At 39.6% G+C, this 14,603-nt stretch overlaps 1 protein-coding gene across 1 annotated transcript; it reads right to left on the bottom strand.

Annotated features, from left to right (window-relative positions):
- Window positions 1-117: 117 nt before the first annotated feature.
- adamtsl7 (ADAMTS-like 7) lies at window positions 118-14,488 on the bottom strand. Its single transcript, XM_042485075.1, has 12 exons — window positions 14,354-14,488; window positions 13,057-13,186; window positions 12,781-12,956; window positions 10,304-10,412; window positions 8,393-8,569; window positions 7,873-8,002; window positions 6,971-7,193; window positions 5,759-5,932; window positions 4,788-4,961; window positions 4,520-4,699; window positions 1,357-1,501; window positions 118-745 (listed from the first exon to the last, which is right to left on the bottom strand). Exons 1-12 carry the CDS (start codon window positions 14,486-14,488, stop codon window positions 591-593), a joined length of 1,908 nt encoding a protein of 635 aa, XP_042341009.1. The 3' UTR covers window positions 118-590.
- Between the last annotated feature and the right edge of the window lie 115 nt (window positions 14,489-14,603).

Raw genomic sequence — 14,603 nt, 5'->3', positions numbered from 1 at the left:
CATTTCACAAAAGTAAAAAAATAAATAAAATATACTAAAATACACTATAAAATACAAGTTATACACTCTTTATTAAGAATAAATATACAAGTACATCACCAAATGTGACCAGTCCAGGTTAAAGTTACACTGACAATGAAAACACTCTTTAAACCTCTACATACATAGGGAAATTCTCAAAAGTATGGGTTTGTGTGTGTGTGTGTGTGTGTGTGTGTGTGTGTGTGTGTGTGTGTGTGTGTTTGTGTGTGTGTGTTTTGTCACGAGATTAACAAAGTTTCAGGTCATTTTTCATCCGCTCAGATGAAACAGCATCTCACAGTATTCATGGCCGTGTGCACAAAACAGAAAAAAAGCAGCTGATAACCTCATCAGTTAGTCTGTTACAGGCTTAGTGACTGAATGTTATTTTTATTTATATGTTATTATGTAATTATCAACTTTGTGTTATGCCCTTTGCGTTGCATTTTATGCATTAATTGTGCTACATAAATAAAGTTTATTATTATTATAATTATTATTAAACCATGCTCTACATTCCCACATACTGAGGTGCTGGGTGAAGAGAATTTAACCGTCCTGTGGCAGCATCACCTGTGGATGTGGTTCTTTTGAAATAAGTCGGGGTATGTTTTCTGCGCACGGGAGCAGGAGGAGCAGCAGACACCTCTGTAGTAAGGATAAACACAGAGTCGGGCTTGAACCACCACCATACAGTTATGATACTGATCCCTGCACGACGGATCTGTGAGGGAAAGGAGAAACACGTTAGAGGAAATAATGGGCCAAACAAAGCGATTTTCATCTTTCTCCTAGGTACCTTAATCCTAGTTTATTATTTCCTTTTCTTAAATATCAGTTTTCTTGTGCTGCGTTAATACTTTCACAAGTATTTTGAGTGCTTAGCAATTTGGCTTGATTTCTTTCAAAAAACATGGGGAGAAGGGCAAATCGAGCCAATTTGCTCAGGTTTCAGTGGTTAAGTCACACATTTGCACATTTGTATCATTGCCATATTTGACTATTTTTTTGGCCAGTCATTAATTACACCACAACAATGATTAATAACTAAAGATCAGAAGTGTTTTGAACATGTAAATCAAATGTTCTTGCTAATATCTTTTTAATGATTTTGGCAAACAGGCTTAATTTTGGCATGAGGTTCCTTCACATGAGTCATTGAAATTCCCCCATTTCCCAAATTCTTCCTGATTGAGACAGAAGAGGTCCCTGATGTTCATGTAACATTATCAACCGTGACAGCATCACAGAGAAATGTCACTCCAAACAGCTCCTCTCTGACCCGACATGTATATCCAACGCACAGCAACAATACAACAGTGCAGGCAGACTTACTTGTTTCTGCTACACATGGTTGTCTGTTGCATTCTTCTCGGCTCTCGGGGGTCAAACTGGGGTCACAGCGGTCGCTTGGGGTAATGTTGTCAGCAAGACAACGCACCTCACGCACACGGTAGCCACCGCCGCAGACACGCGAGCACTGAGGTGATGAAGAGGAGGCAGAGAATGGAAAATGAGATGAAGGGTTAAACATACAGTACAGCATATTAACCTTTATTGAAACCAGAAAAACCTCTTGAGATCAAAAATCTATTTTTCAAGAGTGTCCTGGCAGCAATAGAATTTACAGACAGACAAATCAAAACATACAACTCCAAAACAAATTATATTAAACTCAAAAAGAAAACAAAAAAGAGTTACCAGAAGGTAGGGCAAAAAAAGTATGTTTAGGACTAAAGAGAATGTTTTAAAAACATTATTAGTCATAAAAAGGGCAGGGACTTGTAACCAAAAAACTATTGGTATAAAAGATCCAGATCCAGGCACTCAAGATGGTTTGCAAAGCATAAAAGGCCTTTAATTCATAGGACTATAGACATTAAAAATACACCAGTTTTTCATATTAAGATCCAACGATGAGGATAATCAAAGAAAGTTTTAATTTTGAAAGTCAGTACGCTTAGACTTTATTAAAGCAGATATGTGTTTCAATATAAGGAGTCAAACTGTGGAAATATTTTTTGATAATAACTTCAAATGCATTTCAAATATTATTCAGTTTAAAAGAAGGTATAAAATGAAAAATAATTGCACATCATGAACTTTGAGTAACAGTAATGTCAATATGACTGAAATTGATTTTCTGTTGTTATTGTTAAATTTGATATGATTTGTGGAAAAAGAAAGGTAAATGTAGAATGGTTGGACATTTGTATCTGTATCTACAGTAGTTTCTGTTATTATTAAGAAAGGGGCAGCTATGAGAAGTTTTTCTTCTTCCTGCTCCTGTTTGTTCGTGGAATGTGTGGAAGTATTACGAGAAAAAGTGTGTCATGGGTTTTTGTTGTTGTTTTGGAAATTGCACACTGAAATGAGCATATAAATTGAATATGAACATGAATAAATATGAATATGCTGAGTAAACCATAAAAACAAGACAATTAAAAGTCCATCTAAGATACACCTTGACATCTGCATATAGAAGATGAACTTACAGTGTCCTGCAACAGTGCTTTATAGCAGCCTTTGCTTTGAAAAACATCGGAGCAATTCATTTAGGAATGGCCCAATAATTAATTAGACGATTAACATGTTACAAGAAAATTACAGGAAAATGGGGGTGGGGGGATGTAAAACAAACATACAAACAGTAACCTAATTTATATATATAATTCAGAGAATCATAAATATAGTTTTGTGGACATTTTTGTCATTTCCTTCTCACCTTTTTTTTTTCTTTTTTTTTTTTTTTTGCAGTTTAAGGCATATTTCTTGCCAAGTTGGTCTTAATGTTTTTCCTATGTTTTTAAAAGAAACAAACTATTTTCTCAAGTTTCAGCAGTTAAAATGCTTGTGAAAGGCATATGAATGCAGTACAAGAAAAGTGATCACGGCCCAGGTGTTCAAGGGTTAAGTCTTTCTGCAGAAGACTCCACATATATTGAGTTGCATACAAAAAGGCTTCTAAAAAAATCAAAACTTTTTTGTTGTCTTTGCTTGTAGTGCAAATTATTTGCATTTCCAACAGCAAATGTGGCATCCCAAAATATGACTGCAGAGGATATTTTGGACTATTAGGAGACAGAACGGGTCGTCCACCATTTAGAAGATCGGTGGTTTGATCCCCAGCTCCTTGAGTCAGCATGTTCAGTTATCCTTGGGCAAGATACTGAACCGCAAAGTATCTGTTCCATCAGTGTGTGAGTGTGTTTAACCCTTTGAAACCTGGACTAATTGGATTGATTTTTTTTAAATCATGGGAAGAAATCAATGATCACCATAAAAAGAAATAACCCCCCAAAAAGCAAGAAATTAGTAAAAAGCACAAGAACATTACCTGAAAATTAATTTTGAAAAAAACAAAAATGGTAAAAAAAAAAAAAAAAAAGAAAAAAAGAAAAAGAAAAGAAAGGAAAACCCAACAAAAAAACATAGAAATTACTTTTGAAAAAGTGATTCAAAACTAGAATGCTGTAGAACAATTTAAAATTTGTAACTATGATAATTAGAAATATATTTTTCTGGGCATATTTCCCCAGCTTTAAATAAATCTATATCTACTAATTTCTTGCAATTTATGGGACATTTTCTTGCCAAGTTTCTTACTGCCTTTTTTCCCCATGTGTTTTTTTTTAAGACATTCAACCATTTTGCTCAGGGTTCAAATGTTTAGATATGTGTGGAAGACATCAGAGCAGCACAAAAAAAGTGATGTTGGTCCAGGTTCCAAAGGGTCAAGCTAAGTAGCAGGTAGCACCTTGTATGGTAGCCTTGGCCACCGATTGTGTGTGTTGTGTGAATGGGACATGTAGTGTTAAGGTGCTTTGAGGGTTTGAAAGACTAGACAGGCACTATGAAAGTGCAGGTCCATTTACCATTTACGTTTTAGAGTTTTGGCTGACTTGGACATTCAGCCGTATTTATTCAAGCCAGAGTATACTGCAGATGTAATCCAGCAGAGGGAAGTGGAGGCTGTGGCTGCAAGAGGATATTGCTGACAGAACCCCCCAGAACCTGAGCTGCCGAGAGCAAACACAGAGCAAACTGCCCTCCAATGCCAACAGAAACTGAACCATTCTGCTGCAATCAGTTTCAGCAGGGGCAGTTTTTGTTGGATGCCGATGACAAAACCAACTCCAAGAGAGAGTGTGTGTTGCATGACATGCGCAAAACTTTGACCCCTTATTTGGACAAAGCTGTGCTGGAGACCCTTTTCAGCAACCTGAAGCAGGGCAGAGCGGGCAGACAACTACTGAGTGCGTAGTTTTATCACCTAGCATTATATTTTGGCCAACAAAGTCATAACTATTGGTGTCAAAAGCTCATTGGCAATGCAGCCTGGGACATGTAAGCAATGCCAGCATGCCTCTGGGAGTCTTTCTGTCGATTTATTACACACTGAGGAATTAATTGTTTCAACTTACTATATTTGCCATCGACACTGACTTGACGTAAATTATGGTGAATTTCCATGGTGGAAAGACTTTGGGACACTTACTGCACTCCACTCTGTGACATACCACTGGACACCACATGGCTTCAGTCTGCAGGGCTGAGCAGTGATTGGCTGAGGGACGCTGGAACATTTTATCTGGTCCACAACTTCCATCAGACCATTGTTGTTGAAAATACAAGCCACACTCCGGGCCTGTGTGCCATTTCCGCACTCTGCAGAACACTTAACACACACACACACACACACACACAAACAGGTTCAAATGGATGCTTTTGCAGGGTAGGTGTGCAGATGTGTGCATGCAAATTACCTGACTCCAGGGTCCTGTATACCACTCCAGGCGGTTCTGACAGGGGCCAGAGTCACATGATGTCACTTCTGGTGGGCGTTCTCCTTCGCAGCTGTCTAATGGGAGATCGCTCACATGATCTATCAGGCACACTGCCATCCGGGTTCGATTGCCTTGACCACAATCTGCAGAGCACTGAGGAATATCGTGCACGCGCGTGCGCACACACACACACACACACACGCACACACACACACAATGTTATACATGTTTACTTATGTCACTTTTGGGGACAAAACATAGCCTTGCATTAATTTCCTGGACACTTGCCCTTATCTTAAATCCTCTAATGTGGGAGCCGAATTCAAGTATGTGCACTTGAGCAAGACCAACAAGAGCTCACCGTATCTGCACACTACTGCTACCCGGAAGCCTCCCCCATACAACATAGTTTTAAATTAGACAAAGGGACATATTGCTTGCTGTTAACTCAGAAGTCTCTCTCTGTGTGAGGGGGAGGCTTCTGGTTTCCGGCTTCTGGGTAGCAACTGCTGGCAACTTGGCACACTGGGCCTTCGGGACACTTGGATTACTTCAGATGTGCAGTATGGAGATTTTATTATGTTATGTTTTTTTTTTTTTCAAATATTTGAATCCTGGTCACTATTTGCTTCAGCTGTTTGGTAGATGAGTGCCATTCCTTCTCCCTGTGAAAATCTGTCAGTGTTTTGAGGACTATAAAACTTCATCTGACTTTTCATTGGCATGAGGGTGGGTAGATTATGATTTATGATAATTTTCGTTTTGGGGTGAGCTATTCCTTTAGCCTAACCATACAACTGACCCCAAAATCATCTTTTCCAAATTGAAAACACTTATTTTGTTTCTAATTGGACAAGCCATCCCCATCTGACAGGTCTCGAGTCTGTTGTGTAACTTCAGTTAGACACACATCTGAACATACCAACACACACTAACAGTTTGTATGTTACCCATTGGCTCCAGGCAGAAGTGAACCAGCTGCTTGCACAGGCTCCCATGTCACAGTTCTGTAGTGTATCTGGCTTTAGGTTCATGTTGCACTCCTCATCCTCCTCCACATCACCCTGGTTGCTCACACACACCACCTCCCTGCTGCGCTGGCCCACTCCACATGGCACTGAACACTGGGAGACAGATGGTGGGTGAGAGGGAGGTGGGGGGGGGGCACAGAGGTCATTCGAGGGTTTTTACAATGAAAGAAAGGGGATGTTCTTGTTTTATAATAATGTATTTAAAGTCACTGACAGTACATATTGCACACAATGCTGTTCATAACAAAAACCCCATAAAATATAATGGTATTGAATACTGACAGTTTTATGTTTTATCTTAATAAAGAGGACCTTTAATGCTTTTCCTTATTTTCTGTCATAAAGTTGGATGTTCATATTAAATGTGGCCAATGTTTAAAACAATAAAGTAAACATTTAAAAGTAATCCCTGTGAGTAAAACCCTCAGACCTCAGACAGTATTTCATTTTTTTTATACTGCGGAGACAAGCTGACATCAGCTCGTGACAGATGTATTTACATTATTATATGTACACTGCTACATGTAGCTACATGCTAATTTCAGGGAAACATATAAACCTGGTTACCGAAATTGTTAATTCCTCCCCAACCTCAAATCATATTCCTGCTGGTACATCTCTGGTCGTGTTTAGGAGCTTTTATTAGTTACATTTAATGGAAGAAATTCCTGCTATACAAAGTAATTCCCTGGCTGCAAGTACACTACTACATGTAGCTACAAGCTAATGTCAAGGAAACATGTTATATTGGTCGCTGCTGTTGTACATTTCTCACAGATTTTGGATCATATATCTGTTAAAACATTTCCAGTTGTGAAGATTTAGTTTTGGAAGCTTTTATTGATTTTTTCACGATAGAAAAGTGCCACTTTACTCTGTAACAGTCATTCACCTGGAGGGAGTCGTAAAGAGACAGGAGCTTTAACGTAGGGGTTCGGCTAGAGGGCAGGTACAGGTGTTCCACCACAGATTTAGGGGAGTAAAATCTAAGTAAAATCTTGAATACAGATCTTATACTTGTTAAAGAGTATTTTGACGTTGTATTACTCCTTTTACTTCAGTCAAAGGTGTGAAGACTTCCTTCAGTACTGTTAACGAAACATGTTTGTCAGTATAGTGTCATGTACTCACTGGGCTCCACTCAGATCGTATCTCCCACTGGCTGCAAATCTTCAGCTGACATACTGCTTTGGTCACCGGCTTATCAGATGACCCACACAGCTCTTGTGCCATAGTAACCGAGGTCTCCGTCCCATTAGTGTAAACATTAGTGACCTGGCGGCAGATGACCTGGCGATGCTGACTGCCTGGTCCACACCTCCTGCTGCACTCTGACCACTCCCCCACGTCCCAGCTGTCGGCCAAAGAGTTGGAGGAAATAAAGAGCAGCTCACAGTCCATCACTAAAGATGTGGTTACATATTGAGACATGCTTTTAGCAATGACCTTTCTCAGGCAGAGTCTGTCTCAGTATCATGTCCTCATTTTGACCACAGTTATTACGTGTGGTCAGTTGACCCTGGTCTACAAAGGGTGTTATAAAGCCTGGTTTCCTCCAAAAGGAGATCATAAACGAGACAAGCAAAATAAGCCAATTTGTTCTGCACAAGTTCAGATGTTTCTCTCATTCTATTAAGTTTCAGTTTTGCAATCCCCTGCCACTGCTGCACTCCCAGTAGAAACATATATATTTCAGACTGACAGCTATCACGGATCACTGACACCGCGGGCGAAATATCTGACGGAGCCACAACCAAACATGCACTTAATCCACTAACACCCCGCTACATCTTGGCGACGGTAAGATCTAGTGGTATTTACCACAAGACATGCAAACCAAAGCCACACCAATGTGAGTCAGTGAGATCGGCTTTGACTGGTGACTGACTTATGGCTTGAATGTGTGTGAGTGATGAGGGCTTTACACTGAGAGTCGCAGCACCATGTGGAAGTAATACAACAGATGTGCATGTGTTCTTTGTGCGTGTCATGACTATTGTATGAGACATCAGGTGTGTGTGTGTGTTGCTCACTATGCTGGACAGGACTGAGTGTTGCAGTCTTCTTCGCGGTTTGTTGGTTTAAGGGCGGGGTCACATAGGTCAGCAGGAACAGTCGCCTGGAAATCTTTCTCAACACACTCCCAGAATACCTGACGCTTGCCTGGCAAGCGTGCACACACACACACACACACACACACACAGACAAAACTAAGCAAGTAAAAGTGTGTTTGTCTGCAAAAAATATGACTACACATACACATTTTGACAGAAACCAAAGTTGTTTTCATCGGTTGCAATGATTTACTGTGTATTTTCCACTTTGGGTGTGTGACAGCTACTGTGAATAGCTTTCAGTGATATTTATGTTTGCCTTTTCAGATTTCGTAACATCTCCTTATTATTTATGTGTTTCCCAATGGTCTGGCTTAAGTAAGGCGGGCTTTTCACTTAATGAATGCCTATAATAAATATCAAAGTCCTACATAAAGATTTGGTGAGCATGAAGTCAATGTGCCATCGCCCTTTCTTTGAGTTTCATGTGTTTCCTCACCAGTGCTGCAGGTCGTGCTGCATTCTGAGTGCCCCCTCTTTGTCCAGGTGTAGCTGGACTGAGGGTCGGACTCAGAGGGAACCTGGTTAGGGTGGAGTTTCTCTTTGATGATGTCATTGTTGGTGACGTCACCTTGGCGGTCCTTCTCACCTGAGTGGGATGGGCCAACTGTCTCAGCTACAAGAGTAGTGGAGGTTTCAGGACAGAGCCCAGATTTGACAGGCAAGTAATGGAAAGAGATCAGTAAAGTCATTTAAAAAGTTGGATAAATAAAGGTGGAATGAAGCCTTAAATAAAATATAATAATGTTAAAGAGACAGTTTGCCCCAAAATCAAAAACACATTTTTTCTCTTAACTGTAGTGCTATTCATTTGCTAGATTGTTTTAGTGTGAGCTTCAGAGTTTTGGAGATATTAGACGTAGCAATGTCTGCCCTCTTTCCAATATAATGGAACTAGATGACACTCAGCTTGTGATATTCAAAGAGCAAAAAAATGCATTTGAAAAACTCAACAGCTACGTCTCTTTACAGAAATCATGAGCAATTATTCAAGATAATTTACAGACCTTGTTTGAAAAGTTTCATGTCGGAACTATTTTTTTTTTTCTGAATTAGACCCGACAACCATATCACCGTGCAGAGGGAAGCATGTATCCACTGCTGGCTCACCTCGCACCACTGAGCTAACTCATGTTATGGCTTAATGGAGGAGGACGTGATTATTGTTTACATTTTGGCAGTCACGAACACGAGCCTCTCGTCCATAATTAGATGCACGATTTCTTCTGCAGTGATATGGCTAGTGGGTGTGGTTTTGTTGAAAGAAAATAGTTCCTATATGAAACTGCTCACAAAAAGGTCTGTGGATTATCTTGAGTAACCGGGTCGTGATATCTGTAAAGAAATATCGCTTTTGAGTTTTTTAAATGTTTTTTTTTTTGGCACTTTGAGCACCACAACCCAAATGCCATCTCGTTTAATTTTATTTGAATTGGCAGACATCTTAATAGATGATATCTCCAAGACTCAGCAACTCACAAACACACACACACAAAGAAAATCTAGTCTGATAAAGAGCATTACAGGTAAGAGGAGAAAGATTTTTTTTTGGATCTTGGTGGGTAACTGTCCCTTTAAAGAGCCTTCACATCAATGGCATCACTAACAGATGTAGCGATGCACTGCATTATTGATTGTTATCTAAAAGGTTTAAAGGCATTTGTGGATAAGTTACTCAAAATTTGGATATTCAGATGCAGAGAAGACAGAATATTAATACACATTGCACTATACAGTAAATACTGTAGAGCGTGATTTTGGACATGGCCATGGTGTCTGGTGGCCTCTTGTAATTCCCAGCATAGCTCCACCCACCTTCAGCCCGAGCAGGGTTCTGATGAGCTCCAATAATTAAAAACAGCCATGCAAGGCCTTTAAGAATATTTGTTGGTTTTTGAAATAGTTCAGGAAATCTCTGGTAATTAAATAATTATTGATCAGCACCAACACAAACAAATCAAGCTATTTCTTGAATCTCCTTAATGAAGGTTAAATATTAGGTAATGAAACGAAATCTGGCCCAAGTGACCGAATATTGTCTCAGTGCGGGTAAGAAGCTATTTGCCAGACCAAAGTTTGGCCTGCTGCCTGTATTAAATGTTATCAAAATCCTAATCAAATTTTCAAAAAGACAGTTTAGCTGAAAATGATACATATTGGCGTTACCATGAAATCTGAACTCAACACACACACTGCACTGGACATGCAGACAAACAGAGGCATCTGTTATTTGTTATGCTTCCTGAGGGCCAACCAGAATATGCATCATGAAAAAATGGCACTGTGGTCATTTAGGGTCACTCTGATACAGTGTGTTTGAGTGTTTATGCGTGTTAGTGTGTGCACTCACCCAGGGGCAGAATATCAGAAGGTGTACCAGGCTCAGGAGTGGGGTGTGTGCTTTGTACAGGGACAGTGTATTCATAGTATACGCTGGGACCTGGTTGCTGGTAGATCAACTGTGGGAAACACAGAGAGATATGGAGTATATGATGGCATACTGTAAAGAATTGCAGTGCAATATCACGAAAAACTATTCAAAATGAAAGTATTTGAATGTCATCATGTATAATAGTAACTACAAGAATGTATGATTCATCCATTGTCATGGTTTAAGTACTTTCGGAGGCCTCAGAGTATTTTACTGTCTGCATGCAGACTTGTGAAAGGCTCAAGGGTGTCTGAAAGTTTAGATACAGCAAGACTGAGACCTTGTAGATGTTCAGATTCCAATGTTAGACACAGCTGTGAGAAATACACTTTATAAGGGTGAATCATTGTTCTGTTTTTTTAAGTTTTTGGTGTGTTTTTGTCCATTTACATGCTGTACAAAACGCTTCTCGGATCCTATTCGTGTTGTCATTAGTATATTCAGTCATGTGATGTAACAAGGTAATAATACTTTGTGACAGTACTTATGTATTTTTTGGGAGGAAATGTACTTTACTTGAGTTTTTATATTTCTGTCAACTTTCACTTTTATTCCACTACATTTCCTAAATGAAATGTATAATAGTAGAAAAAAGGAATGGAAGGGAGCAAGGAAAATTTTCAAAAGACCTTTTGTTTCCAAATGTATATAATGAAGTTGTTGTTTTTTTTATCAGCATTTACTCTTACTTTTACTTTCAATACTTTAGATACATAAGTACAGTAAATATCAGATACTTTGAGATTTTGACTCAACTATTACTCTAATAAGCAACTTCAGCTTCTACCAAAGTCTTTTACTGGTGAGATATCTGTACTTTCACTCAAGTATGGCTTTCGGGTACTTCATCCACCACTGCTTATATTCATATAAGATCAACTGTGGTTCACTGAGGTCATTTTATTATTCATCATAATGAAGTTTTTTCCAGATCTGACAAGCAGTACTGTTTGGGTACAGTGTTTGTGTCTTTGATTAAGGGACTGCTCCACTAATTCACTAGTTCACTCATATGTGGTAAAAAATGTTCTTAATTTGCGTACACAACAGGTGTTAACATAATTACCTTTAGCTTCATGACACACGTGCACTGACCAATTTGTTCTTTGCAGTGGACATTTATTAGTAAATCGGAGTAATTCAGAATTGACAGGCACATGCTCGCCATTTAGAATCACTACACGCCTAAACTATACGCCTCAGTTTCTCTATATCAGGAAATATGTTTGTCTCGAGGCTTATCATGGGATTGGTTTGATGGGTGTATGGGAACTTAACACAGAAGAGATAATTTCTGGCAGACTCTGGCTCCAGATGACATCACAAGATGACAGCAGCTGTATATGGGATATTTTGGCATTGTTTTGGTTCAGTGGGGCAAAGTGGAAATGCAGTGTTCATCTTTATATATATTCTATTGTTCAAATGTAAGTATACATTGGTTGGCTGAACACAACAAAAGCAGGATTGGCAACCGCCAGTTTTAAAAACCTGTTAGCCTTGTGAACAAAAGACAACACAAGCAACAGCTTGTAACGTTACAGCATGTCACTTAGGCGTTTGTATTGCTAGTGCCAATGCAAACAGGAAAAAAAAGCCCTTGAAGACATGTAGTTCCTGGTCAAGCTCCGCAGTGGGCAGCCCCTCTCAAGAACTTCCCAGAAATGTTCTGTTTGAAAATGCCTCATGTCCTAGCAGAAGGAAATGGCTTATAAGACATTTACACTAACATGTTATTTTGATCTCTACAGGTACGGGCTTGAATATCTTTCGGTGAGGCTAGATATGCCATCTAAACAGCTGGTAGGAGGTAAATTAGAATCTGTTAATTAATTAACATTGGCTCATGACACTAGAAACTGGCGGGAGTAGCTTCTCACTGAACATGTTCTCATTGCAACTTGTCACATATCACTGCTTTGTCAGTAGCCTTCTGTGTCTCCATATTACACTCTAGATAACCTTTTGCATTTGCTGTTTACAGATGGACGTGCAATAGATTTCATAAAGAATAATTCAATTATTAGATAAAAACAATGAAAACCAAGACTGTCATATTTCAATATGAACATTTTTATATTGTCAACTACTTTAGTTCTCCCACATAATTGGCACACAAGTTTCTGTTCTGCAACCTTATCACTAGGTGCCACTAAATTCTGCACACTGGCCCTTTAAAGCGTTTTTAATGTATGAAAAATTGTTAAAAGGTGTGGTTACATTTACATTTACAAGACAGCCAGTCCTTCATCATGGTCATTTATAAATTCATAGAGTATGAACAAAGTCAGGTTAGAATATACTGATGAATCCGGATATGTATAAAATGTGTATAGACACAGTTTAAGCGCAGAAGTGTAGGCAAGGCCTGCTGTGTGTGCCAGCTTGTGTCTCACGTAAACATGCAGGTCCTCAGTCAGCGGCCCGGGCGCTGTGATGGACTCCCCATTGCGAGAGCGTATTTCGTTGGGTCGTTGGTACTTCAGCTGTGTTCCCACAGCAGTGAAGATCCCCGGCCTGTCGATCACCCAGTTACCATTGATGATGGAGACACGACTTTTGGTCTGCAGAGCTGGAAGAAAACCCCATGTTCATCCATCACTGGTTGTCTGAAAATATTAAGTGTGTGTGTGTGTGTGTGTGTGTGTGTGTGTGTGTGTGTGTGTGTATACCCAGGTAGTTTCGGCTCTTTATTGTCTCCCGTATGCTGATGTTGCATGCTCCTGCAGGAATCTCTGCAATCTTATGGTAGCCAATGCGCAGGAAAGTCTTTGAGAAATTCCCCTTCACCACCTGAAACCCCTGCCAACACACACATTTCCACACTTTTACACACACAGGTAACAAACACAGTGTGCCCTCACTCATGTACATCTGCAGACATTCTCTGCACACTCTCCCTGTACCAGGGTTTCACCATCACTGGCACGCGTTACAACAGTATAATCATAAATTCCGCTGGATCCCATCACTGTTCTTTTTCTCTCATTTTCACTCATCCATCCTGTGCTCCAGCTCGCTCCCTCTCTCTCGCTGGAAATCCCACAGCTCACCCAGCCCACTCCAACAGTTGGTTCTAGTTGGAGGAACCTTTCTGGTCTTGCTCTGTACTTCTCCTTTGCAAAAATCTATGTTGCAAATTTAGGGTTCAACTCTTGTGCTCTTTCCATGCCATGTCTATCATAATGATCCCCTTTGGTATGCTTTAGTCACAACGTTATATAGCTTGATCTGTTTGTGATTAGCTTAGCCTGAATGACAAAGACACAGATAATTTAAAACAAACCAGGGGTCTGTCATGCACTTATTCCCCACTGCCGGATTTTAACAAAGGATTTTAGTTTTAGTGTGCATAAGGGAAAAAAATTCAAGTGAGATTCTGTTTAAGATATTGTGTAACATTAAATTTTCTTTCATTAATTACAAAACAGGAGTTTATTTCAAATAAATCACCAAGGCAGGACTCTTTTTGAACCTTTGAACCCTGGATCAACATCAGTTTTCTTGTCAGACTGCTTTCACAAGCTATTTAACCCTTTGAAACTTGATTTCTCTGCAGGAAAAAGGCAATGAACAACTTGGCAAGAAATGCCCTGCACATTTCAAGCAATTAGTAAAAAGTGACAAGAATATGACACAAAATAAGTTGGAGAAGGTGGGAGGAAATGATTAAAAAACCATATTAAAAAAAAGGGAAAAATGTCCAGAAAACTGTATATATTACTATAGTTTTAGTTATTTTCAGGTTATTCCAGGTAATTTTTTTTTTTTTTTTTTTTCTTTCTAGTTTTTAGGCCATGTCTTGATAATTTGCTCATTGCCTTCTCCCCATGTTTTTGAAAGAAATCAAACTAATTTTCAAAGGGTTAGAAAGGTTGCATACATGATTAAATTACAACTTCAGAAAATGCATGTATGTATATATAAACGACATTTAGATATTTTTCCGTAACCACTTGGATGTCTTACCTCCAGAGGGGGTGTGTTGGCTTTGGTATCCCAGGGAAGAGTGCCCAAGGCTGGGTAGAGAATCCCAACGAGGTGGAGGAGAACCAGAGCTCGACCCTGCCGCCAGGAGCCGAGCTGCTGCCACAATCCAGCCATGGAGAGACTGAGGGAGGAGGACACTCACACACATACACACACATGTTTAGTAGGGGTGTGTGTGTGTGTGTGTGTTTGTGAGGTAGGGTTGGCTTGCAGGGTGGGAGGGATGTTA

This window comes from Plectropomus leopardus, chromosome 4 (genome assembly GCF_008729295.1).
Source record: "Plectropomus leopardus isolate mb chromosome 4, YSFRI_Pleo_2.0, whole genome shotgun sequence".
NCBI lineage: Eukaryota > Metazoa > Chordata > Actinopteri > Perciformes > Serranidae > Plectropomus > Plectropomus leopardus.
This window is presented reverse-complemented; position numbering and strand designations above follow the sequence as displayed.